This window comes from Delphinapterus leucas, chromosome 2 (genome assembly GCF_059928025.1).
Source record: "Delphinapterus leucas isolate spDelLeu-1000000601 "Yukka" chromosome 2, BTC_Dleu_Yukka2, whole genome shotgun sequence".
NCBI lineage: Eukaryota > Metazoa > Chordata > Mammalia > Artiodactyla > Monodontidae > Delphinapterus > Delphinapterus leucas.
In genome coordinates, this window is record NC_143130.1 from 97611352 (window position 1) to 97637062 (window position 25711).

Consider the following 25711-nt stretch of genomic DNA (forward strand, 5'->3'; position numbering starts at 1 on the left):
ACACTTTCAACTTACAGTGTGGTGTGGACACTCCCACTGAGATGTTGGGTCAATATTCCCTCCCCTGGAACCTGGGTAGACCTACGTAACTGCCTTGCTAATAGAGTACAGCATGAATAATATGACTTCAGAGGCTAGGTCATAAAAACATTCCACCTGGGATCTCTCTCTTTCTCAATGTGTTCCTTGGTAGTTCTGAGCCAACATGTAAGAAGTCTGGCTACCTTGAAGCCTCCATACTAGAGAGACCCCACCGAGAGCTAGAGGGGCTCCCGCAGTTTAGTCCCCAGCTGTTTGAGTCTTTCCCACCCCAGGCATCAGACATATAAGTGATTCAAATGATTTCAGGCCCTAGCCTTCAAACCACCCCAGCTGACACCAAGTGGAACAGAGACAGGCTGTCCCTGCAAGCCCTGTGGATTCACAAACAGAAAAAATGTCATGGTTTAAGCCACTACGTTTTGGGTTGGTTTGTCACTCAGCAATAGATAACTGGTACACCATAACCTAGGTTTCAGTTTTTATGTAGCTAGTTTGAAGTATTTTATTTGCGGTCCCTTATAGTTTCTGATGGTCACAGAATTTTTTTTTTTTTTTTTTTTTGCGGTACGCGGGCCTCTCACCGCTGTGGCCCCTCCCATTGCGAAGCACAGGCTCCGGACGCGCAGGCCCAGCGGCCATGGCTCACGGGCCCAGCCGCTCCGCGGCATGTGGGATCTTCCCGGACCGGGGCACGAACCCGAGTACCCTGCATCGGCAGGCGGACGCTCAACCACTGCGCCACCAGGGAAGCCCGCACAGAATTTTTAATACTTATGCTGGTTGCAGTACGGAGAGGAGCAAAGTTGGGCGCAGGCAAGCTGTGAGGTGTTTGCAGTTGCCTAAGAAAGAGGTGACAGTGACTCGAGGACTTGTATATCTACTGAGGAGGAACAACGCTGCAAGAAAACATCACTCACACCTTAACCATGAGAAATAGATAATCTACAAAATCAGAAAGCTGAGGTCACAAGGCAACCAAGTAAAGCCTCTTCAAGAAGAGAGAGATACACACGAACAGTTTCAAGTTTAGCAGAGCACGGGAAACGGGGGAGCTGTCATTACAAGCAGGTAAGACAAAACCGACAAAAATTTTAACAAACGTTTAAAGGCTACACATGGGCTAGCGTGTCAGTTTAGAGTGGCTGGAGACCATTCCAGACACAGGGAGTTTCTACTCACAGGCAGACTTTCTTCCACAGGTCCCCTGAGGTTCATGAGAAAAAGTGGGAGCAGGGCAGGAAATGGGAGAGAGCGTCCCTCCTTGGTGGTACAAAAAAGTAGTTGATTAAGGCAGCTGCTGGGGGAAGGCAAAACGCCTCGGCTGCTTCCAATCCTTTTCTCCAATAAGCAACAGCCTTAAGCCACTGAGGGAGGGGCAACAGAGTCTTACTTCAGGGGGAGGAATAAAAGCAAAACTCATCTGCTTCTGGGTGAGGGGTAAAAACTTTCTTGTCCTTCTTGAACACTTGAAAGCCCATTGCTTCTTGTGGGGAGAACAAGCAAAAGCCCTCTACCCAAAGGGGAGAAGTGGGAAACTGTCTTGGGCTGAAAATTCAAGCAAAGGTCTGCTCTGCTGGGGGAGAGGACAAGAAAATTTGGCCACCCCAAACCAACCACAGGTAGGAGACAGAGTTTGGCTGTCATTGGGAACAGAAGCAGAAATACGAGAAAGCCCCATTCCTGAAACTCACAGAGGACCTGCCTAAGATTGAAGCTGAACCAGGATGTCAGAGACCCCGCCCCCAAACTAGCACCTAATAGCAAGGGAAGGCAGTCTCCTCTGGGTGGAGGGGCAGGCATGCTGGGATGGCTGAAAAGGGGAGCGTGGAGCAGGAACACAGAAAAACCCTCTGACACCCAGTCTCCTCTCTCAGCAGCCCACAACTAGATGAATTTAAATCTGTGATGCACTGAGATAATGACAGCAACAACAAAATTCAAACCCTGCCTGACTCCTAATTATCAATAGATGGACTCCCGTCCTCCCCCCTCCCCCCACGCCAACAGGCTGACAGAAGGTGCATGCTCATTTCCAGGCATAAATACCATTTACCTCCGTCTCTGCTGTTCTACACATGATAGGCACTCAATAAAAATTTACAAAACATACAAAAAGCCCACAAAGAAAAAAACCCAATCCATTGTCAAAAGGTAAAGAGATCGACAGAACCAGACTCACAGATGACACAGATGTTGGAACCATCGGACAGGGACTTTAAAATAAAAATGACTTAGTATGTTAAAGGGTCTATTGGAAAGAGGTGGGTAACTTGCATGAACGAATGGGGGATTTTGGCAGAAACATGGAAACTGTATGAAAGCCAAATGGAAATGCTAGAAATAAAAAACACATGATATCAAAGATGAATTCCTTCAATGGGCTTTTCAATAGGTAGGCACAGCTGAGGAAAAAATCCGTGAACTTAAGAAAGGTTAATAGGAATTATCCAAACTGAAACACAAGGAGAGAATAGGGTGGGGTGGGGGAAGAAAAAGCAAAGCCAAGCTTCCAAGAGCTGTGAGACAACATCAAACAGTCTAATACACATATAAGTTGAGTCCCAGAAGAAGAGAGAGAAAGTGGCAGAAGAAATATTTGAAGAGATGACGGTTACATGAACGAGGATGCGGCAGTGAGGCTAGAGAGAAGTGGATGTGAGAAGCATTTAGGGGGAAGAACCACGGGAACTTGGTAAGCGAGTGGAATGAAGCGTGAGAGAGTGGGAAGAGTGAAGCATGGCACCCGGGTATGGCACAAGGTAGTGGTGGGCGGTTAGCAAGTGATACTCCCAGGACTGAGAACCGGGGCCTAGCTCTCTTCAGAGCCTGTGCTCTCTGTTGCTGCACTGTACTGCCTCGAACAGGCCAGACTTGGAGCAACAGTGGGCCTCTGCTCCTTCATTTCCCCACCCTCCAGCTCCAGGCTTTACTAAAGTTGTCCCTTCCCTTCCCCCCACCTCCATTTCCCAAGTGCTACCTGTCACAGATCGTTCTGAAGTAAAGGTTGCCTCTTACCAAATGGACTGACTCTTTTCGCTTCATGCTGACCTAATCCACTTAAAAAAAAAAAAAATTGGTTCTTTTGCAGACAAGTAAGGCAGGAGGAGGCAGAGGCAGAGGCGGGGGAGGGATTGTGTCTATGTGTGTGCATGTGTGCACATAAGGGAGATGGGCTACTGAGAGTTTCTGAGCATTTTAAAGCCTAGGACCAGTTTTGGTTTTTTAATCTTATGTCCTTTTTGGATGACATCACCAAGTGGTAGCTCGGCAGAATGCCGAGGTGCAGCACGGTCTTTGGCATGGTGCCTGATCAAGTAACGAGATCTCAGAGACAGGATGGACGGTCAGGGCTGGATAAGAGTACAGTTGAGTAGATTCACGGTTGTTTGAAAAACCATCTGAAAATTACACTCAGTTGTCTGATAAATTGACATGATGTTGGTTTTTTTTTTTTACTCTGCCTAGCTCAACATTTTTATCAATGATTTGCATGAGTGCATAGGAGGCATCCTTATCAAAAGTGAGAGGGGTAGGTAATTGATTGAATCACAGAATCAGAACTCAAAAATTTTTCTATAGACTGGAATGATGAGACAAAGTATGAAACCTACTAGGAATAAATGTGGTGATCTTTGTCTAGGATCAAAAAAATTAACTACACATTAGAGGACAAAGAACTGCGAATTAGCTACTTTGTTCTAGTGACAGAAGGTAGACTCAGCCTAGATCAAGCCATAAAGGGACACTGACTGGGAAGGACAGAAGTGGAGCTGGCCTCAAGGCCAGCTAGATCCAAGGACTCAAACAGTATCTTCAGTCTCATCTTTCTTTCACTATTAACTCTAATTTGTGTGTTGGTATAGCACAGAGAGTTCTGCACATCATCCCAGCTGAGCACATCCAAAGGTAGAGGTCTCCCTTCCAGCTCCATATAATAAAACCCAGGGAAGGAATCTGACTGGCCTGGCTTGGGTCACATGCTCCTCATTGAAACACTTACTGTGACCGGGGAAAGGATACTCTGTTATTGGCTGAGCCTAGGTCATGGGTCCAAACTTATGCCAAGGGGTACAGGGCTTTGGGGTTGGCAATCCCACCAGACCCATTTGAGAATGGGAAATGGGGGAGAGTTACTGTTACCTGAAAAACAGCAAAAGGGATGCTGAGAAGCTGAAAGCACAGACATTGATTGTCTTCACAGTTCAGTTGAGTACAGTTCAGTGTTGTGAACCTGCCAAAAAAGTTATAATTCTAGAAATTAATAGTGGAAATGTACTTAGGGCCATAGTAGTGAAAAATACATTCTGCGCTGGTCATACTACTCTGAGGCATCATCTGGGCAACACAGTGAAAGGGTAACGTTGATAAACCATAGTGCTCCCTGGAGGAGGGGTCCAGGGTGAGGACACTCAGAAGATTGAGTCATTTGAAGAATCGTCAAGGCAATAAGATTTTTTGGCCTAGAGAAGAGAAGATGTAGTAGACACAGTTGGCTTTAGAATATTTGGAGCAGTCTTGGATAGACAGATGAGACATTGAAGTACAAAGGACAAACTAGGTCTAGGGCAGGGAAGTCTCAAGGAGACCAATTACCATCTAGCATAAGGAGAACTTTCTAATAGCTGTCCAAGAATGGACAGGACTGTCTTGTAAAGGGTAGTGAGTTCCCTGTCACTAGAGGTGTTTAAGCAGGTGTCAGAGAGGTTGTGAAGGAGATTCCCAAATTGCATAGAAAGTTGGATCAGGTAACCCCTGAGGTCCTCTCCAGTTATGACAGTCCATGGCTGTCTGTTGGAGACCTATGTAGGCTTGCTGCTAATAAGTCAGCCCTGGCTTCCCCAACATCTGGGAGGTAGAGCTGGTGAGCTCTTTTCCTTCCCTAGATGATAATGACCCCTTCCAACAAACACCTGATCACCTACCAACAAGCAGTCAGGGGCAGAGCCCTCCAATACTGCTTATCTTAGCTCAGCTCTATGGGACACACTCTGGCTCTGAAGGTCACGGAAAGACAGCCCTTGTGCTATTTATGCTCTCTGAATACATATCATGAGACAAGGACTTGGATGCAGGCATTTTAGGGGCTGAACAGGAGCAAGGGAGCAATGAGACAGGGAAGCTGCATTGAGGGGTCCACTGTGGGTACTTATAGCTCAGTCTTCCTGGGATCATTCTGAGGAGCCATAAAGATCGCAGATCAGAATTCCCCACTGAGTGATGAAGTAATTCCACCAGTGCCATCCCTCATTGGTTACGGTTTGCCCTTTGGGAGAGCTAAGCTCCTGGGACTTCCAGGCTGCTCGGCAGGGACTGACAAGAGCCTCTGGCAGAGAAGAGGATGTGTCAGGACCGTCCACCGCAGCTGCAGCTGGACACAAAAGGGGGCTGAAGGGATGTGGGGCACCAACAACATCGGCCACAGCCCCTTTTGCGCCCAGTCCCGGACCCATCTTCCAGGGCAGTGTGGTGCAGTGTGGTACCTTTGATTTGCACATTCCAGCCACTGTGGTGCGGCGTGCCCTCCAGGTTGGCTAATTCAGCACAGCCCTATCTGAATGTCCACACACACCTCTCTTGGACTCAGGTCTCCCTTCTGGGCCCCGCTCCCTCACTGGGCTCTCTGGGCTGAGGGCACCGGGCTGGGCCCTCTAAGCTGGCACCTGTTCTCCATCCACACGTGAGCTGGGAACTTGGTGACATTAGGGACACTGGCTCCATTGTCCCTTCTACACTGTGCTCCAGGTCAGGACAGGTCGAAGGCTGGATAGGCTCCAGGTTTCCTCTCTGCTAATGGTGCTAACGGTCTCATTATTTATTTTATTTTTATCTTTTTGGCTGTGTTGGGTCATCGTTGCTGTGTGCGGACTTTCTCTAGTTGCAGCGAGCGGGGGCTACTCTTCGTTGCGGAGCACGGGCTCTAGGCGCACGGGCTTCAGTACCTGCAGCACGCAAGCTCAGTAGTTGTGGCTCGTGGGCTCTAGAGCGCAAGCTCAGTAGCTGTGGCACACGGGCTTAGTTGCCCCGCGGCATGTGGGATCTTCCCAGACCAGGTCTCGAACCCATGTCCCCCGCACTGGCAGGCGGATTCTTAACCACTGCGCCACCAGGGAAGCCTCCTCACTATTTCTTTAAAGGAAAAGGCTAAGAACGACCAAGAACCCAAAGACCCCGAGAGACCTCGCTCAAAGCCTCGGAGACACTTCGAAGATGGGAAATCATAGCACTAATGGTGGAGGCAGGGTTCCCGGCCAGACCTGGAGGACGGATCCAAGCTGGCCCACCACTCCTGTAACTTCTCTGGGCTGCCTTGATCAGAGCTCTGAACCTGTCTCTCTCCTCCTCCCCTGGTTCCTCTCACCCTCTTACCCCCACACTCCTGTCTGGTACTCACTCTTTCCAGCCCATCTCTTCTCTCCTCTTTCATATTAGTTACCTCCTGGGGCTTCATCATCTCTGATGTTCACATTCATTACTCCCTAATTTTGCCTCATTTCTTATCATCCCTATTCAGTTGTTCTGATACCCATTTTACTACTTGGGGTAAGTAAGGCTGAGAGTAGGTATTTATGATGAATTTGGGGTGAGATGGAACCAAGGGCCTCCCTAGGGTAAGGAGAGGGGTGTGTGTGTGTGTGTGTGTTTGTGTGTGCTGGGGTGGAGTGGAGTGGAGTTCAAGTTTACCATTATTAGCTTAGGACAAGATCCCTCTTCTAAGGCGGCAAATGTTATCCAGCCAGAGGAAAAGCCTGGCCAGCTAATCATCTCAGACCCCACCTGAGACCTCAGAGAGGACGAGACAAAGAGAAATATTGGATCCAAGCCCTGCGCATAACAAGGTAATTTACTGGGATGGGAGCGAGGGGGTGTGAAAGCCGATTTCTCTCACACCTCTGCCTTCTTCCCCTTCCCTCCCTCCCTCGGGCCCCCTCCTTTATCCTTTTAGTCTGGGGTTCTCTCTCCTTAGGTCATCATGGTCCTCTGTGCCTCTCTTTGTCTCTTTTTCTTATTTCCGTCTCCGACTCTGTTTTGCTTTATTTATCCCTCTGTCCTGCGTTGCCAAGGCTCTGTCACCATCTCTCTAGCATCTTCATAGTCTCTGGGTCCCTAAGTCTGCTTGTTTCTCTTTGTCTCAGTCTGTGTGTGTGCCTCTGACTTGGTCTGTTTTTCTGTGTCTCTGTCTGTCCGTCCATGTTCTCAGAAGCCCTATAACTCTGGAATGCCAGGCAGGAATGGCTTTTCTGAGAATGGAGCCTGGGACAGCCACCCAACATGCTGAGTAGAGGTGGCTAAGGACATTTCCAGACCAGCAGTCGTCATGGTAACAGCCAGGGCGGGCCAGGCCGGGATGTGCTGAACCACGTGGGCCTGACCTTTCTGTGGGTGTCAGGTTTGAGCGGGAGCTGGGGAAAAACAGCAACAACTGCTTCCCTCTGGCCCAGCCCATGGGCTTCCGGGCTGGGCTGAAAGGAGAGAGAGAGAGACGGAGAACTGGGACAGCTGACGACAGAGTGAGAGGAAGGACAGAAGGGTAGCCACAGCCATCTAGAGAAACCGCAGGAGAGAGGCACGGGAGCACAGGCACACACATGCTCCCACGGCTGTCACCAAGGCTCCTATTGTGACTTGACCTGTGGAGGGCACCAGACATCATTCCTGGAGGCTCAGTTCACACTTTGCAGCCCGTGCTCTGGGTGGGTGGTTACAAAAGGTCAGTTCCCCACACTCAAAGATCCCCTCCGGACTCCTTCAGATCAAATGTCACTTTTTCCATACTGCAAACGCCTTTATTGCTCCAAGGAAAATATGCTAACATTAAAAAATGCCAAATGATCCTTGCAAAAATAGAAATAGAAAATGCAAAAGTTCAAAGAAAGACACTCAAAATAAAAGGCATGTCTGTTTTCACGTCTGCCTTCCCACTGGAGGGCATGGACTGGGTCCTATAGATTTGTGGATTTCCAGAGGATTGCTCACTGAGTAATTCATATTGATGTTGGTCCTCATCCAGAGCGAACCCTTGGTCTGGGGTGTGAGCTGAAGAAGGTCCCAGACTCCCCAGAGACAATGGCATACCTGCATGGCAATGAGTAGTGTGTAGTAGGTGTCATGCCTCTCCTTTCCTGCCAGACCTCAGCCCCACCCTGCTGCAGGTCCTGTAGTGCCAGGCTGGTTGCAAGACAGGGTAATCTTCACCTCTGACAAAATTACAGCTTGGCCCATTGGCGGCCCATGGGCTGGAGCAGCAACACCTGGCTGGCATCTGGGTGCTTTCCCCCAGCCCTGAGCAGCTGTCTCCTATAGGTGTTCCCTCATCCTGTGGCTTTATGAATTCCTCTTGCTGCACTACATAGAGCCCTGGAGAGCGGGCTCGGAGTGGGAAGAGAGGGTTGGGGGCCTCCTTCCCGTCTTCCTCTCCCTCCTCCTGGCTGGCTGCAGCTGTGCTGCATGATGTGGAGCTGAGCACAGACTTAATTACCGCTCAGCCCTACTCATTAGCACCTCTGCAAGCCAGAGAAGTCCGGAGTTAGGAAGTCTCCGTCACAGTGCTGGCCCGGGCCCCAGATTTCCTGGGTGATCGCTAGACCCACTTCTCGTGGACTGGGTCTGTCTGACTTAGGCTCCCTTTTGGGGCCTCCAGTGGGAGATGCCCCTCCCTGGGATGGGGGAAGGGTTGGAACTGGAAGGAGAGGAGGGAAGGTTAGGCCCCCTAGTGGGCTCTCACTTGTGTGTGCAGAGCATCGGGGGACAGCATATGGTGGAACATGTGATACGCCAATGCAATCAGAGAAAGACAACAAATGATTAAATAAACCAAATGCACTCAAATCCAGCACACTGATGACTTACCTGCCTTCGGAGGAACTTAAGTGAGGAGGCTGGTGCATTGTTCAGCCACTTTTTTTTTTGCAGTAAAATGAAATAAAGAACTATGGAGTGCCTGAATACTGAACAAAAAAGGGAAGATGAGGGAGGGAGGAGAGGAGGGGTGGACCCTGGAAGTTATAAACCCATAGACCTGGGTCCAATACATGGGAAAACTTTACAAATATTCACTTGTAAACACCCTAGAAGATCAAATGAGATAATACACATGGAAGCACTTTTTTTAACTGTAAAGGGTTTTAGAAGTATAAGGTGTTATTATGAAATATTTCTGCTCAGTGCAGACTGTTAACCAGATTCTACGGGGAGGCTGGAGATTTATGATAATGGCTCATCACCCACAAGGTACTCACACAATTTAGGCTGTTTCATTTAATTAGTTGTTACCTCTCATAGAGACTACTGCAGAAGACTTCTAAGTGGCCTCCCCACCTCCACCTTTTTGCTCTTTCCATTCATCTTATATGCCACTGCTGGGGTAATTTTTCTGATGCAGAGCTCTGATCAGATACTTGCAATGTTTCCTCTTGCTGACTGCATAGAGCCTGGAGACCTTAGCTTAGCAGTCAAGATCCTCCATAATCTGGTTCCACCCAACTTTCCCAGCCTGATTTCCCTCCTTCCACCCTGGTAGATGCAGACTCAGGTCATTTATCCAAGACCACACAGATACCAAGTGGCCCATCCCCAAATCAAGCCCTCAAACCCTAGACACCTGACGCCCAAGCCAATGCTCTTTCTAGCCCATCACTTTTTCACTTTGATGAATAGAGCTGCAATGAAGATCTTTCTACACTGAGATTTTTCTCTTCCTTGGAAAAACTTCCTCAGGACAAATTCCGAGGAGCGGGATTACCAGGTCAAAAGACATTAATATTTTTATGGCTGCAGGAATTGAAATACGTTTTGTAAAAGGGCTCAGCTGATTTATATTTTAGCCAGTGATATCAATGTATACAGATTTCACCAGACCCACCTTCACTGGGGGTAACCTTTGAATCAATTGCTTATTGAATACGATATTTCTTTGTTTTAGTTTGAATTTCATTGACTGTTGAGATGGAATATTTTCCATGCTTAGGTTTACTATTTGTATTTTATTTTGTGTAAAATATGTGTTCATATCTGTTGCTCATATAATTACTAAAATCTTCATGTTTCAGAAGCTGCAGTTAAAAAAAAAAGAAAAGGCAATCTTGAAGAGCAGATATGGTGGACTCTGAAATCAGAGCAGAGGTCCCTATCTGAGGAAGGCACGTAAATAAGCTGTATTTTGAGTAAATCTTTAAAACAAAATTGAGTTCCATTAACTTAAAGTATCAATACTAGTCTACCTTTAAAGGGAGAGATAGGGGAAGGTATTTCCTGGACTCAGACAATACTTTCCCTGACCCTGTCAATGTGTCATTAACACTAACATTCGTTATTTAATTTCTGAGTCATTTTGGTGACTATATAATTATCCTAAAACAGCAATGATTTATTTCTTTATGTTGTGTTTAAATCTATTTTATTTTTTTGACTAAATAATGCATACACATGGTACTAAGGTCAAAAGATATAAAAGGATATAAAGTAAAAAAGACCTCTGCCACTTTCCCCTGTCTTCTAATCACCCCGTTTCCCTCCCTGGAGACAGGTGCTATTCCCAATTCCTTGTGTATCCTTCCAGGGATATTCTATACATACATGAACCTATATGTGTATATTTTTAATAGAAATGATAGCATAAAATATGTGCCAGTCTGTACTTTACAGTTTTGGGAACATTCCATATCAGTGTATAAAAAGTTTAAATACTTTAAAAAAACTGTAATGTCAAATGCGTGTGCTCTACTCTAAGAAAACTCAATAAACAAAAATCTACATACATAAAGCAAGTTTACAGGAAGTACTTCACAAGCTGAGCCTCTATTTGTATAGAAATTTTCTAAATATTAAGCCAACTTCATACATTTCAGTTATGATTCATTTCATCAAAATTATATTTATATATTTATATGGAAACATTCTGTGAAGAGCAAAGGCCGGGCTTCCCTGGTGGCGCAGTGGTTGAGAGTCCGCCTGCCGATGCAGGGGACACGGGTTCGTGCTCCGGTCCGGGAAGATCCCACATGCCGCGGAGCGGCTGGGCCTGTGAGCCATGGCCGCTGGACCTGCGCGTCCGGAGCCTGTGCTCCGCAACACAGTGAGAGGCCCGCGTACCACAAAAAAAAAAAAAAAAAAAGAGCAAAGCCCATTTAATTTGGAAATTATTTATTAAGCAAATCAATTGTTAAGAATTATACTTCGGTCAAAATGACATATCCTGATCTGGTCAGAAAGTGTGATCTTATGTTTGAAAAAGTTGATCCAATGTAATTCCTGTATTTTTTAAAAAGCCACAAATGTAATAATTCTGTCTGTCTAGTTTGCAATTTGTTTAACAAACATCAACGGTGTAAAGTGTAAAAGAAAGGACTTTCAATGTTCGTTGATGTAGGGTATGCATTTCAGGGCTCAATCTACCAAGATCCTATGTTCTAACATGGCACAAGACTAGACTCTTACCTGGGATCCCAGCAAAGGGTTAGGACATACCCTGCAAATATCCCCAGCTTCTTTCAATCACTGACCCCAGGGCAATATGGATTTACTGAAAACTGTCCTGTGCTTTCAGCCTGTACCATCTTTAGGGGGTAAGTCTCACGTGTTTACTGCCTGCTACAGAAAGCAGCTTTCTGTGCTCCAAAATTATTTTGAAGCAGCAAATTGGCACTATTTGTGGAATGAGTCATTGTCACCCTACTGTGTTGGGTATGATCTTTAAACTTTGATCTTATCTATCCTTGGAATTTATCTTTCCCAACTCAGGGTCTTAGCCCTTCTAATGTCTGCTTTCTAATAGCATAGTTAGAATGTATCATAAAAGCCATTTTATTTTGTTCATTTGTTCATTCACGTGGTATACATGAGTCACTCTTATCTCCTCAAGTCTTTGCTCAGATGTTACCTCCTCAATGTGGCCTACCCTGATTATTCTATTTATTTATTTAAAATATTTTTAAATTAATTAGCTTATTTTGGTTGCGTCAGGTCTTAGTTGCAGGCACACAGGATCTTCATTGAGGCATGCGGGATCTTTTTGTTGTGGCACGTGGGCTCTTCGATGAGGCACTTGGGCTTCTCTCTAGTTGTGGCGCACGGGTCTCTTCTCTCTAGTTGTGGTGTGTGGGTTTTCTCTTCTCTAGTTATGGCCTGTGGGCTCTAGAATGCGTGGGCTCTGTAGTTTGCCGCACGCAGCCTCTCTAGTTGAGGCGATCAAGCTCAGTAGTGGCAGGTGGGCCTCGTTGCCCCACAGCATGTGGGATCTTAGTTCCCCGACCAGGGATCGAACCTGTGTCCCCTGCATTGGACGGTGGATTCTCTACCACTGGACCACCAGGGAAGTCCCGATTATTCTATTTAAAATTGAAACATCCCTTCCTTCTTTATTCTCCTTACCCTGTTCTATTTTTCTATATTACTTGGCACCTTCTAACATAATATATACTTTTCTCATTTGTTATGTATATTCTTTATTGTACGTCTGCCTCTGCCAGAATGTAAGCTCCATTGTGTATTGAATTGCTGATGTGTCCCAAGAATCTAGAACACTGCCTGGGGGCATAGTAGGCCCTCCAGAAATACAGGATTTGTTGAGAGAATAAGTGATGTGAGCTCCTGCTGTGTGTAAGGTGATGGGCTAAGCCTGTTGAGGTGAGTCTGCTCCAAAGATGACTCTGCTGTGAGTCTACCCTCAAAGAGCCCATAGTCTAGCCTTAGAGTTGAGACATGGAATTAATAACAATACAAGGTATAAACTGCAGAACAGAAAAAGATCTGTGAAGTTAGAGGAGGAGGAAAAGAAAGCTTTCAGTCATGAAAAAACAGAAGGACGGCATGAGCCTCTGTATTCAACAGAATCCTGAATCTGTCTTAGTGGAATGAGGTTGGCTTGTTATAAGCTCCTCATCCACACACTGCGGGTAAAAACTATTTATCTTAGTAGGATCGTGAGGGTCAAATAAGATAATGCATATACACAGGATGGATAAACAACAAGGTCCTACTGTATAGCACAGGGAACTATATTCAATATCCTGGGATAAACCATAATGGGAAAAAATATGAAAAAGAATATATATATGTATAACATACATGTCACTTTGCTGTACAGCAAATTAATACAACATTGTAAATCAACTATACTTCAATAAAATTTTTTAAAAAAGGTAATGCATAGCCTGTGGTGGATAGCACCTGGTACCAAGTTCACGATGAACTAATATCAATCCACTTCTTCCTCGTGAGTGTCCATCAACAGAAGAGTAGAAATTATGACATATAATGGAATATCATAAGTGGTAGTTACGAGGAATGTGTACCATGTAAAACAGTTTATGACCGACGTTCAGTAAAAAAAGACTATAAAATTTGCCATGATTACAACTGGGTAAAAATAATTCAAAATTTACACAAAAATTAAGTCTATTCTTGGGCTAGTCAGGTGGGAATGAGAATTAATTTACCTAAATATACTCCTTTGATTTTTGTAATTCTACTACTTCTTTGTCACTATTTAATTTTTGTTTATTTATTTATGGCTGTGTTGGGTCTTCGTTGCTGCATGCGGGCTTTGTCTAGTTGCAGAATGAAGGCTACTCTTTATTGCGGTGCACAGGCTTCTCATTGTGGTGGCTTCTCTTGTTGCAGAGCACGGGCTCTAGGCGCGTGGGCTTCAGTAGTTGTGGCACGTGGGCTCAGTGGTTGTGGCTTGCGGACTCTAGAGCGCAGGCTCAGTAGTTGTGGCGCACGGGCTTAGTTGCTCCGTGGCATGTGGGATCCTCCTGGACCAGGGCTCGAACCTGTGTCCCCTGCATTGGCAGGTGGATTCCTAACCACATCGCCACCAGGGAAGCCCCGTGTCACCACTTAATTTCGATACCATTTCAAACTTACAGAAGAGTTGTACAATACAAGGAATTTCCAAATATGTTTTACTCAGATTCACCAATTATTTGCATCTTTGCTATCTCCGTGCCACCCCCTCCCCACGCATATATAGAATTTCCTAAGAATAAAGAATATTCCCTTACATCAGCACAGGATGGATGATTTCCTACTATTTTTACAAATAAGAAAGTTGAGAGACTATACCTTCCTGAGATCCTGGACCACAGTCTCGCTAGGCTCAGGATGCAAGGCTCCTCTCTGCGGTCCTCAGGCCTCTCAGATCTGAAAGTACCAGCAAACTACCAGGTCAGTCACGCTGCCAGTGGGCAGGGCCCCCTTAACACACCTGGCAGAGGGAGAGGTATATTGTGCCTTCCCCTAGGTTGTGGTGGGCAGAGGCTGCGTTGGCACCACCCCTGGGGAGCCTCCTATTTGAGGACTGAAACTCTGCATGTGCAGGGCCACAGAAGTTTCTGCGATCCTGGAAGCTTGTCCACTGGAGCTGAGCTTCCCTGGGGAATGAATGGACTCTCAAGGGAAAGGCACTCGGCTCTCTGCTAGCGCCCCACCCAGAATCTGCTGAAAATGTTTCTTCAGAGCACTGAGCTCTGAGGACTGATCTACAAGTGCTGGAACAAAGTGGTTAAATAAGAGTCTGTCCTTGAAAATCCCAGGCTTAGAGCCCCCGCTCTACAAGGATCGCTTAAGGGGCTGCTTTTATTTGGAGGAATGAGGTCTATACAGAGGGCACTGGGCAGTGACTGAGCAGCAGCCGGCTGGGAGGAAGGATGAGGTTTCCCAGTAGCTTGTAGACGAGGCCTGCACACATATAATCAACTTGTAGATACCTCCGCCATCACCAGGGTAACAGTCCGCTCCACTCCTCCCTCGGCCCTTGTGAGTTACGAGTCCCAAGGCATTCCTCTCTCCATATTTGCAGCCTCTGCTTCCTGCCCAACCGGGACAAACGAAGGCAGAACAGATCCCACATGCTGTAGTCTGGGAAGGAATTTAGCATCATTCCCGGCCCCCAACCCCAACCCTCTGGTCTGGCCTTGAGACCTAGGCCTAGTCCCACGCAAGCCCCAGGGTTATTATTGGCCTTGCCCTTGCTATTCTTCCCTATACCCTCAGACGCCCCTTCCTCCCTGACTCTGTTACTCATTAACTTTGTGATTTGGAAGCATCAGCCTCTCTGGACCTGTTTCTTCATCTATAAATGAGATAATGACATTTACCTTAGAGGGTGATGGGAAGGAAGAAAAGAATCCTCACTTGTGAAAGTGCACAACTAACCTGAGCCAGTGTTAGTCAAATCTGAAGCTCACCCATAGAAGCGGCCAGAGCTTGACCTCTCTTAATTTATAGTCTAGAAGTGCCCTGTGCTGAAGGTCATAAACTACTCAGTTAATATCCATGGGCTTCCCTGGTGGCGCAGTGGTTGAGAGTCTGTCTGCCGATGCAGGGGACACGGGTTCGTGCCCCTGTCCGGGAAGATCCCACATGCCGCGGGGCGGCTGGGCCCGTGAGCCATGGCCGCTGAGCCTGCGCATCCGGAGCCTGTGCTCCGCAACGGGAGAGGCTACAACAGTGAGAGGCCCGCGTACCGCAAAAAAAAACCCAAAAAAACTATACTCCCATGTTCATTGCAGCAATATTTACAGTAGCCAAGACATGGAAACAACCTTAGTGTCCATTGATGGATGAAAGGACAAAGAAAATATGGTATATATAAAGAAAATATGGCATGTATACACACACACACACACACACACACACACACACACACACACACACTGGAATATTATTCAGCCACAAAAAAGGAAGGAAATCCTGCCATTTGCAACAACATGGATAGGCCCTGAGGGCATTATGCCAAGTGGAATAAGTCAGACAAAGACAGATACTGTATCCTTTCACTTACATGTTGAATCTAAAAAAAACCCAACTCGTGGAAACAGAGAACAGATTGGTGGTTGCCAGGGCCAGGGGGTAGAGGATGGGGTTGGGGAAAATGGGTGAAGGTTGTCAAAAAGTACAAATCTCCAGTTATAAGATAAATAAGTTCTGGGGATGTTAAGTACAACATGGTGACTATATTAACAGTACTGAATTGCATATTTGGAAGTTGCTGAGAGAGTAGATCTTAATAATTCTCATCACAAGAAAAAAATTATAACTCTTTGAGGTGATGGATGTTAACTAAACTTATTGTGGTGATCATTTATATATATATATATATATATATAATGTCAAGTCATTATGTTGTACACTTAAACTAATACCATGTCATATGTCAATCTCATTAAAACCGAAAAAAAATAATATAAAATTCTAATATTGTCCCATGGCTCTTTACATGACCTCCAATATCCCAAGTGCTCAGGGCCCATCTTACTTCTCTAGTCCTACCTTGGCCTCCACTTGCCATCCTCCAACCCCAACAAACTCCCTCAGTATCAGCTATCACAATGATGCAGATCATAAGTGGTTGTACTGATCTAACAGACCCACAGTAGAAAGCAAAACTAAAAAACATGCTTTAACTCATTAGGGAGAAAGATCCTATGACTTAAGTCCACAACCCATACTATTGCCCAATTTCTTAATCTTAGGTAATCTGCTCATTGTATTCCACCCAATGCTGGTGATAGAAATACCTATGCATACCTCTATCAACTCCATATTTATCACAGCATAAAATACATCAAAGTGATAAGTGCACTAATGTTTTACAATAATGAAAAAATAATGACAGATCATTATGTATTGACATGGAAAGATTTTTATACTTTTAAGCAAAAACTGCAAGCTGCAGAATTATTTTCAATGATTCAAAAGTGCCTAGCATATAGAAGGTAATCAACTTGTTGAATTGAAAGAATATGATCCCAGTCTGTTGTTTTTTTTTAATGAACACACACTTATTAACAAGCCCATATATTTTCATGTGCCTAAAAAAAGTTCTGGAAGCACAGTGAGCACTGTCAACTGTGTTTACCCCTGGGGTGTGAGCAGCTTTAACTTTCCCAGGATCTGGTCTACAGAGCCCACATCGTGGGAGGTGAGGCTGCAGTGGGCAGCCCACGCGTACACCAGGCTGCTCAGAGGAGTCGTTGTTGGAAGGGTCTTTACTCCTGCTCTCTCAGTGGGAAAGAACAGTAAAGCCCAACCACTTCCAACCACTACTCAAAGTAACTCACAGGGTCAGGGAGAAAAAAGCCAAGGACGAGATGTGCAATTATTCAGGACACTGTTTTATTTATACCTAAGGAGAGACACCAGAGTATGAAACCCCAGGGGCCTGGGCACTGGGTGGGGCCAGACATTGTGGGCGGGTGACCTGGAGGTGACTGTAAGCAAGCCAAGACCCTGTGAGGGGACAGCCAGAGGGACCTCTCAGGCATTTAGGTCAGGGTTGTGGGGACGCTGGAAGCCTGGGGGATTTCTGACTCGTAAGCCAAGACTTGCTTGTAAAGTCCATCAAAGCGGTACTTGCACATGTTATCACATTTGATCCTCGCAGCAATACTGAGGGAGGCATTTATTAGTTTATTCATCAATAAGTATTTTCACCAAGGAAAACCCGTTTCTAACATTCATTCTGATAATTAGCGAAGCACCTGACACAGATACGATAGAAAGATAGTTGGAGCACTTGTAATGCCAGCTCTGGAGTGTGGACTTGTTTTCAAATCAACATATAATAAAGTATATCCATTTTAAGTATATTAATTTTATTTTATCGCGAATGTATCCTTTTAAGTATACTAATACTAACGTACATCAAGTACGCTAAAAGCAGCTCGATCGAGTTTTTCCAAAGCTATAAACTCATATAACCACGCCTCCAATGAAGACAGAGCACTTCCATCACCTCAGAAAGTTTCCTTAAGCCTCTTTGCAGTCATTCCTCCAACCCGCATTGTCACCAGGAAACAACTCATCTGCTGTCACTATAGCTTAGTTTAGTCTGCTCTAGAATTTCATACAAATGAAATCATCGTGTTTGGCGTCTTACGTTCAGCATAATATTTTTAAGATTCGTGCGTGTTGTGTGTATCCGTAATTTGTTCTCTTAAATTACTGACTTGTCTTTAATTGTATTGGATATACCACGATTTATTTATCCATTCTCCTGTCAATGGATCTTGGGTTGTTTCTGATTTTTGGTTATTGTGAATAAAACTGCTCTTAATATTCATGTACAAATCTTTCTATAGATGTATATTTTCATTTCTCTTGGGTAAATACCACATACTGTTATGTATGTTAACTTTACAAAAAACAGCCAATCTTCTCCAAAGTGGTTGTACCATTTAACACTCCCACCAGCAGTAAATGAGAGTCCCAATTGTTCTGTATTCTCACCAGTATAAGGCTTTGTCAGTCTTTTAAATTTTAGCCATTCTGGTGGGTATGTATCTCAACATGGTCTCAATTTGCATGTTGGCTAATGACACTGAGCATATTTCATTTGTTTATTGGCCATTTGTATATCTTCTTTAATGAAATGTCTGTTCAAATCTTTTTTCTATTGATTTTTTATAATTAAACTTTTTTTTCATTTAGCAAATTTTTACTAAAGTGATTGAGGTAATCATAGTTATTACCTTTCTACAGGTAAGGAAATTAAGTCCAGAGAAAACTTTCCCAAACTTTCTTACAGTACAAAACCAGCCATTTGTGGCAACAACTCCAAGTTATTCTGAGCAACTGTCTGTACTGCAAAGGGAGGGAGTGTTATCCTCAAGCTGTACTGAATGAAACCCACCTGCTTTGTAGGCTTTATTCGAGGTACCCAGATGTTTGAGAGTGAACCAGACCCTTCTGGTATTTTAGCTTCCTGCCTAGTAAAAATAAAACAAAAAATCAGATGTGCACCTAATTAATAGACATCCTATGTTCATGGATCAGAAGACAATACGGTTAAGACGCCGATGCTCTTAAAATTGATCTACAGATTCAACATAATCCACCTCAAAACCCTGGCTGGATTTTTTGTAGAAATTCACAAGCTCCCTCAAGATTCATATGGAAATTCCAGGGACCCAGAGTTGCCACAACAATCTTGAAAAAGAGCAAAGCTGAAAGACTCACTGTTCCCAATTTCAAAACTTAATACAAATTCACAATAATCAAGACAGTGTGGTGCTGGTCTAAGGATAGGTATAGAGCAATAGGATATAATCGAGAGTCTAGAAATAAACCTTTAAATTTATAATCAACTGATTTTCAACAAGGGTGCCAAGACAATTCAATGGGGGAACGAACAGTCTTTTCAGCAAATGGTGCTGGAACAACTGGATATCCAAAGTTGGCCTCCTACCTCAAACCAAAACACCATATATTTCTTAGAAGAAATATAGGAAGAAAATGTAGGCATAAATCCTTGTGACCTTGGGGTCACAAGTGACAGAAGAAAAAATAGATAAACTGAACTTCATCAAAATTAAAAACTTTTGTGCTTCAGAGAATAAACACCATCAGGAAAGAAAAAAAGACAACCCACAGAATGAGATAAAATATTTGCAAATCAGATAAAGTATTTGCAAAAATATTTGCAAATCTGATGTCTGATAAGGTGCTGGTATCCAACATATATAAAGAACTCTTACAATAATAAAATTACAAGTAATCCAACTAAAAAATGAGCAAAGGATCTGAATAGACATTTCTCCAAAGAAGATATGCAAATGGCCACTAGCCATCAGGGAAATGCAAATCAAAACCACAACGAGAGGGACTTCCCTAGTGGCGCAGTGGTTAAGAATCTGCCTGCCAATGCAGGAGACATGGGTTCGAGCCCTGGTCCGGGAAGATCTGACATGCCATGGAGCAACTAAGCCAGTGTGCCACAACTACTGAGCCTGCACTCTAGAGCCTGCGAGCCACAACTACTGAAGCCCACATGCTTAGAGCTTCTGCTCCGCAACAATAGAAGCCACCGCAATGAGAAGACCCCGCACTGCAAGGTAGAGTGGCCCCTGCTCTCTGCAACTAGAGAAAGCCCGCGCACAGCAAGAAAAGACCCAACGCAGCCAGAAAATAAATAAATAAATAAAATTTATTAAAAACAAAAACATAATGAGATACCACTTCATACCTACCAGGATGACTATGACCAAAAAGACAGATAACAACAATCATTGTCTAGGATGTGGAGAAACTGGAACCCACATACATTGCTACTGGGAAACATCCTGCTGGTTCCTCAAAAGTTAAACACAGAGTTACCAGGGTATATACCCAGGAGAAATGAAAACATATATCCATACAAAAACATGTACATGAATAATGTTCATAACAGCTTTATTTATAATAACCAAAAAGTGGAAACAACCCAAATATCCATCAGCTGATGAAGATAAGTAAAACTCCATACAATGGAATATTATTTAGCAATAAAAAGGACTTTATTACTGATACATGTGACAACATACATGAACTTTGAAAACATTATGCCAAATCAGTCACAAAAGACCATATATTGCATAATTCCATTTGTATGAAATGTCCAGAACAGGTAAATATATAGAGACAGCAGATTGGTGCTTGTTTAGGGAGGGAATTGGGGGGAAATGGGGAATGACTACTAATGCATACAGAGTTTCTTTCAAGGATGATAAAAATATCCTAAAATTGATTGTGGTGATGGTTGCAGAACTCTGTGAATATACTAAAAAACATTAAATTTAAACTTTAAACAACTGAGTTGTATTTAGAAAACATTAAGCAAATGTCAAATTCTATAAATTATTAAATATTTTCTTAATTGGGAAACGATTTTATAAATATAGTTACATTGTTGTTTTATAGATAAAGTACTTTTATGATAAGCTCACAGAGCATAATGCAAAATGATACCATTACTCAATACATTGGATATTGGTTGTTATTTGCTGAAATTTTTATCAGTATAGTACAATGATCCTGCTTCAGAGGCAGGTATAGGATGGATTTCCAACATGATGAACAATGTGTGGACTGAAGCGGAAGAAATATGCATGGAATTGGGTACTAAATAAATGTGTTTTTGTCAAGATTCTATCCACGTTGTTCTGAAATAAAAAACAAGTTCTAAACATTAAAACACACACAAACAAGGAAAATGACACAATCAGTAGAACATGCAGAACATATTATTAAACACACAGTTACACACACACACACACACACACACGCTCAATCTGGCAGTCACTGCCACATCTAGAGACAACTAGACAAGCTCTAGTGAGGAGGGCTTACCAGTTTCCCCAAGGAAAGGAACATTTCCTGATTAGCCATCTCCACTCCCCTCCCCCGCACCATTTGCATCCCTAACCTAGGTGCACACCAGGTTGTCTTTCTTCTTCCAGGGGGTGCCCCTGGGTTTTCAGGGTAAGAGGGGAGCCAAGGGCGAAGGACAGTTTATGGGGTACGGCAGGGTGCTCAACCCAAGGAGGGCGGCCTCAGCAAGCAGCACTGCCACCTTGTGGCCGGGGATGGTCCTACCTCTGGATAAGGCCCCAGAGACCCTCAGTGGGGCTCCTTTAGACTCCTCAAAGGAACACATTTGGTAACTCAGCAACATTCCTTCAAATTTCATTTTTATTGCTTTCTTAGTATAAAAGTAATTCATGTTTGCCTTATAAATTTTAGAAAGAGGAAATAAGGAAAAAGAAAATAATAAAAATTACCTGTAAACCCAATCCCCAGAGGTAAGCAAGGTAAGGCCACTTGGGTGTATATTTTTCCAGTTTTTCTTCTAAGTTTTTTTTTTTAAGCAAAAATGGGATTATATAGTATATACAGGTTTTTTTCATAAACTAAATATATTGTACAAATATCTTTCCACTCACTTGTTCAACACTGTTCTGCAACATTCTTTTTTTTTTAATTAACGAAAATTCCAAAAATGTATGAAGGTAGAGAGCCTAGTATAATTGGCTCCTATATACAAATTACCCAGCCTCAACTATTGTCAACACATGGCTGACCCCACAACATTTTTGATGGCTGCATTATATTCCTTTCTTTGGCTGACTGGGCCATAGTTTATTTGACCAACTCCTTATTGTTGAGCATTTAAATTATACCCAGTTTTACACTGACATATTGTTATACTGGGGTGAACATCTTTATTGTTGAATCTTTACAGCAATACATTATTTTCTTGGTTAAATTTCCAAGTCAAAGGTGTTATGAAGTTTGTAAGGTGTTTCTTTCTTTCTTTTTTTGATTTTAATGTTTATGTTTATTGTCTTTTCTTACTTGGAAACAGAGCCAGGACCTAATGAGCACTGAATATTCCCAATTAATTTAACAAGCAAGCAGAACAACCCATATATATTTTTGTCTTGATATTATCCACATATATTGTAAGGAGTTTCTTATATCACCCAGATACTTTCCAGAAAGGCTGAATTAGGAGCCTTTTTAAATATAAAAAAATTGAGGACCTTCTCATACCATAGTGAAGAAAAATTGGTAGAGAGAACTTACAATGATAAAAAAAATACCTACTATAAGTTCAGCAATGTTTAAAGGGGAGTTTTATTTTTATTAATCACAATCACACCTATATAGTTTTCCTTCAAATTTTATTTTCAAAATTGCAAAACCACAGAAAAGTTGAAAAAATAGTACTATGAGCACCCTTACACTCTCTACCAAGCTTTAACAATTTACCATTTTGCTTTCTCGCTATATATGAATACATTTTTTGAAAATAAATTGCAAACATCATGCCACTTCACCCCTAAATTAGCATTATTTAGCATGCATCTCCTAAAATAAGGGTATTTCCTTATATAACTACAAAACCACTATCACATCTAAGTAAACTAACAATAATTCCATAACATCATCTAAGTCTACAAGAAAATTTCCCCAGTTGTCCCCAATTATATCTTTTTATTTATTTATTTATTTTATATCTTAAAAAAATCAGATTCAAAGTTCATGAATTGTTGTATCATTTAAACTAGATTAGTCACTACTTTTTCCATGACCTTGTCCTTTTGAAGACCACAGGTCAGCTTTCTTACAGAATGTTCCACATTCTGAATTTAGTGACTGTTTCCTCCAACTGTTGTTCAACTTGTTCCTCTGCCCACTGTGTTTTCCGCAAATTGGAAGTTAGGTCCAGAGCCCACAAAAGAGGTGGACTATAGTTGACTGCATTATTTATTGGTCCTGATTGTATTCCATCCTTTCCTCTGAGGTGCCTGGCATATATAGTACTCAAGTATTTGTTAGATAGATGAATGACTTGCTTGCATCCTTGTGCAGTGATTTTCAAGAGCCAGTGTATGGATCACTGATGATCTTGAAGATATTTTCACTAGACAAGTGCAAATGAGGAAAATAAGGACTCTGAGTTTTCCAAAAAGCCAATCATATTTCATTTAAAAGACTTGTTACTTCACCTTACAAATTACTTACCAATTCCAAAGGGAAAAACAGTAACATAACAGTAGAGAAACATAGTCGCCACCATTCTAACTGTGTGATCAAAGTTAACATCTCTCAACATAGGACAAACCAATGTCATGTGCTTCTTGCTGTGATATACTGAGAAAGGACACATTATTGCTGTGGTATTCTTGGCAGAAATGCATTACTTGAATATACTCATGAGGAAACATCAGGCAAATTCCAACTGAGGGACATTCTACATAAAAACTAGCCAGTACTTAAAAAAAAAAAAATCAATGTCATGAAAGACAAAGAAAGGCTGAGGAGCTGTTCCAGTTTGAAGGAGACTGAAGATACATGACAACTAAGTGCAACATGTGATCCTGGGCTGGATCCTGGACCAGAGAAAACAATAGCTCTTAGAAGAAGAAGGAGGAGGAGGAGAGGGAGGAGGAAAGAAAGGATGAGGAAGAGGAGGAGGAGGAGGAGAGGAGGAAGAGAGGAAGGAGAGAGGAAAGAGGAGAAGGAGAAGGAGGGAGAGGAGGAGGAGGAGGATGGGGGAGGAGACATTATTGGGACAATTGGCAAAATTTGAAGAAGGTATGTAGACTAGATAATAGTATTGTACCAAAGATGTTAAATTTCCTGATTTTGATAATAGTATTGTGGTATTTCAGGGTTAAGAGATGCCATATCTACAATTTACTCTCAAACAGTTTAGATAAGAAATGTATGTATCTAGACTATTTTCTCTCTGCGCATATGCATGTGTGTGTGGAAAATGACAAACCAAATACAGCAAAATCTTTAGTAATTGGCAAATCTGAGTGAAGAGTTTATTGTACTACTCTTGCAACTTTTCTGTCTCTAAGTTTGAAATCATTTCAAAGCAAAAAGTAAAAACAAGCAAAATCTATTAATAATCCTTCAATGATGTCCTTACCATATTTTTAGAATTAAAAAGAGTTTGTTTATGAATGAAATGATGGTGATGGTAGATGGTAATTATTATCAATGAACTTCCTGGAAAAGTGAAAAGTTAGCCACTTCCTGTTGGCCCCTTCTCCAATGTTTTTCCTGGTAGAAAAAATATCCTAAAATGTGAGAAGCACTATTTTAGTGTGTATCCCTGAAAGAACGGATTCCTGCCTTCATACAGAGGCAGGACACACTGTGTCCTCAGTCACGAGCCAAGAAGAGCTCTGTGGAGGCCTCATGGGGCATGAGAGACCTGCACACACACATCTTCTTGGGCACTCATCCACGGTACACATCCTGAGTGTCTCTGGAAAGCGAAGTCCAGCCTCTCTTGGCATGCCACTGGCTGTCTAGCCTAAGGTGTGATGGGATGCTCCAGAGCTGACCAAAGGGGCAGAGTTAACATTATTGGCTCTTTCTCAAGAAAGCAAGGACAGAGTGAGAAAATCATGGCAAGTTACAAAGGCAGGCTCTTAATTAAGCCCTCAGCCCCATGGAGCTTGGGCCTTGATGGAAGGGGTAGGATTTAGCTAAGCCAGGGGAGAGGGTGATTATCTTCCCTTAATACACTCAGTAGGTGCTCAGAAAGTGGATATGTTGTCATCATCAACTTCAGGAAACAGGCAGTTGAGACTCTGGATCAAACCAGCCCTCGCTTCCTTTACCAATTCTTGGTGGGAATGTTTAGCTGACCAAAGAGCATCCCTGGCTGTGCTGGGAGGGTAGGCAAGCTCTCCTCCACTTCCATCATCCCAGGACGTCCTTGGAGGATGCAGGACCCTCAATGGCAGGTGAGATTAAGAAACAGGGCTCCAAATTGTCATTATATACAGATGACATGATACTATACATAGAAAACTTTAAAGACTATACATAAAAACTACTAGAACTGATAAATGAATTCAGCAAGGTAGCAGGATACAAGATTAACATACAGAAATCTGTTGCATTTCTTTACACTAGCAATGAAATATCAGAAAGGGAATGCAAACAATCCCTTTTAAAATCACAGGAAAAAAATAAAATACTTAGGAATAAACCTCACCAAGGAGGAGAAAGACTTATATGCTGAGAACTACAAAATATTAATAAAGGAAATTGAAGATGATTCAAAGAAATGGGAAGTTATCCCATGCTCTTGGATTGGAAGAATTAATATTGTTAAAATGGCCATACTACCCAAAGCAATTTAATGCGATCCCTATTAAATTACCCATGACATTTTTCACAGAACTAGAACGAATAATTCTAAAATTTATATGGACTCAAAAAAGACCCAGAATTGCCAAAGCAATCCTTATAAAAAAGAACAAAGCAGGAGGCATAACCCTCTCAGACTTCAGACAATACTACAAAGCTACAGTAATCAAAACAGCATGGTATTGGCACAAAAACAGACATATGGCTCAATGGAACAGAATAGAGAGCTCAGAAA

The 25711-nt window shown here is 43.1% G+C and overlaps 1 protein-coding gene across 5 annotated transcripts in view; it reads left to right on the forward strand.

The window, feature by feature from the left end:
• CCDC32 (coiled-coil domain containing 32) overlaps positions 1-23735 on the forward strand; it is a 36730-nt gene extending 12995 nt beyond the window's left edge. For 3 of the 5 annotated variants that reach the window (XM_089907357.1, XM_089907355.1, XM_089907356.1), the window contains one exon: positions 654-23735. In XM_089907357.1, coding sequence (XP_089763483.1) covers positions 654-810 — 157 coding nt within the window. In that variant the 3' untranslated portion in view covers positions 811-23735. The remainder of the gene's footprint in view (positions 1-653) is intronic. The other 2 variants (XR_016392121.1, XR_016392122.1) reach the window with 2 other exon arrangements.
• Positions 23736-25711: the final 1976 nt, after the last annotated feature.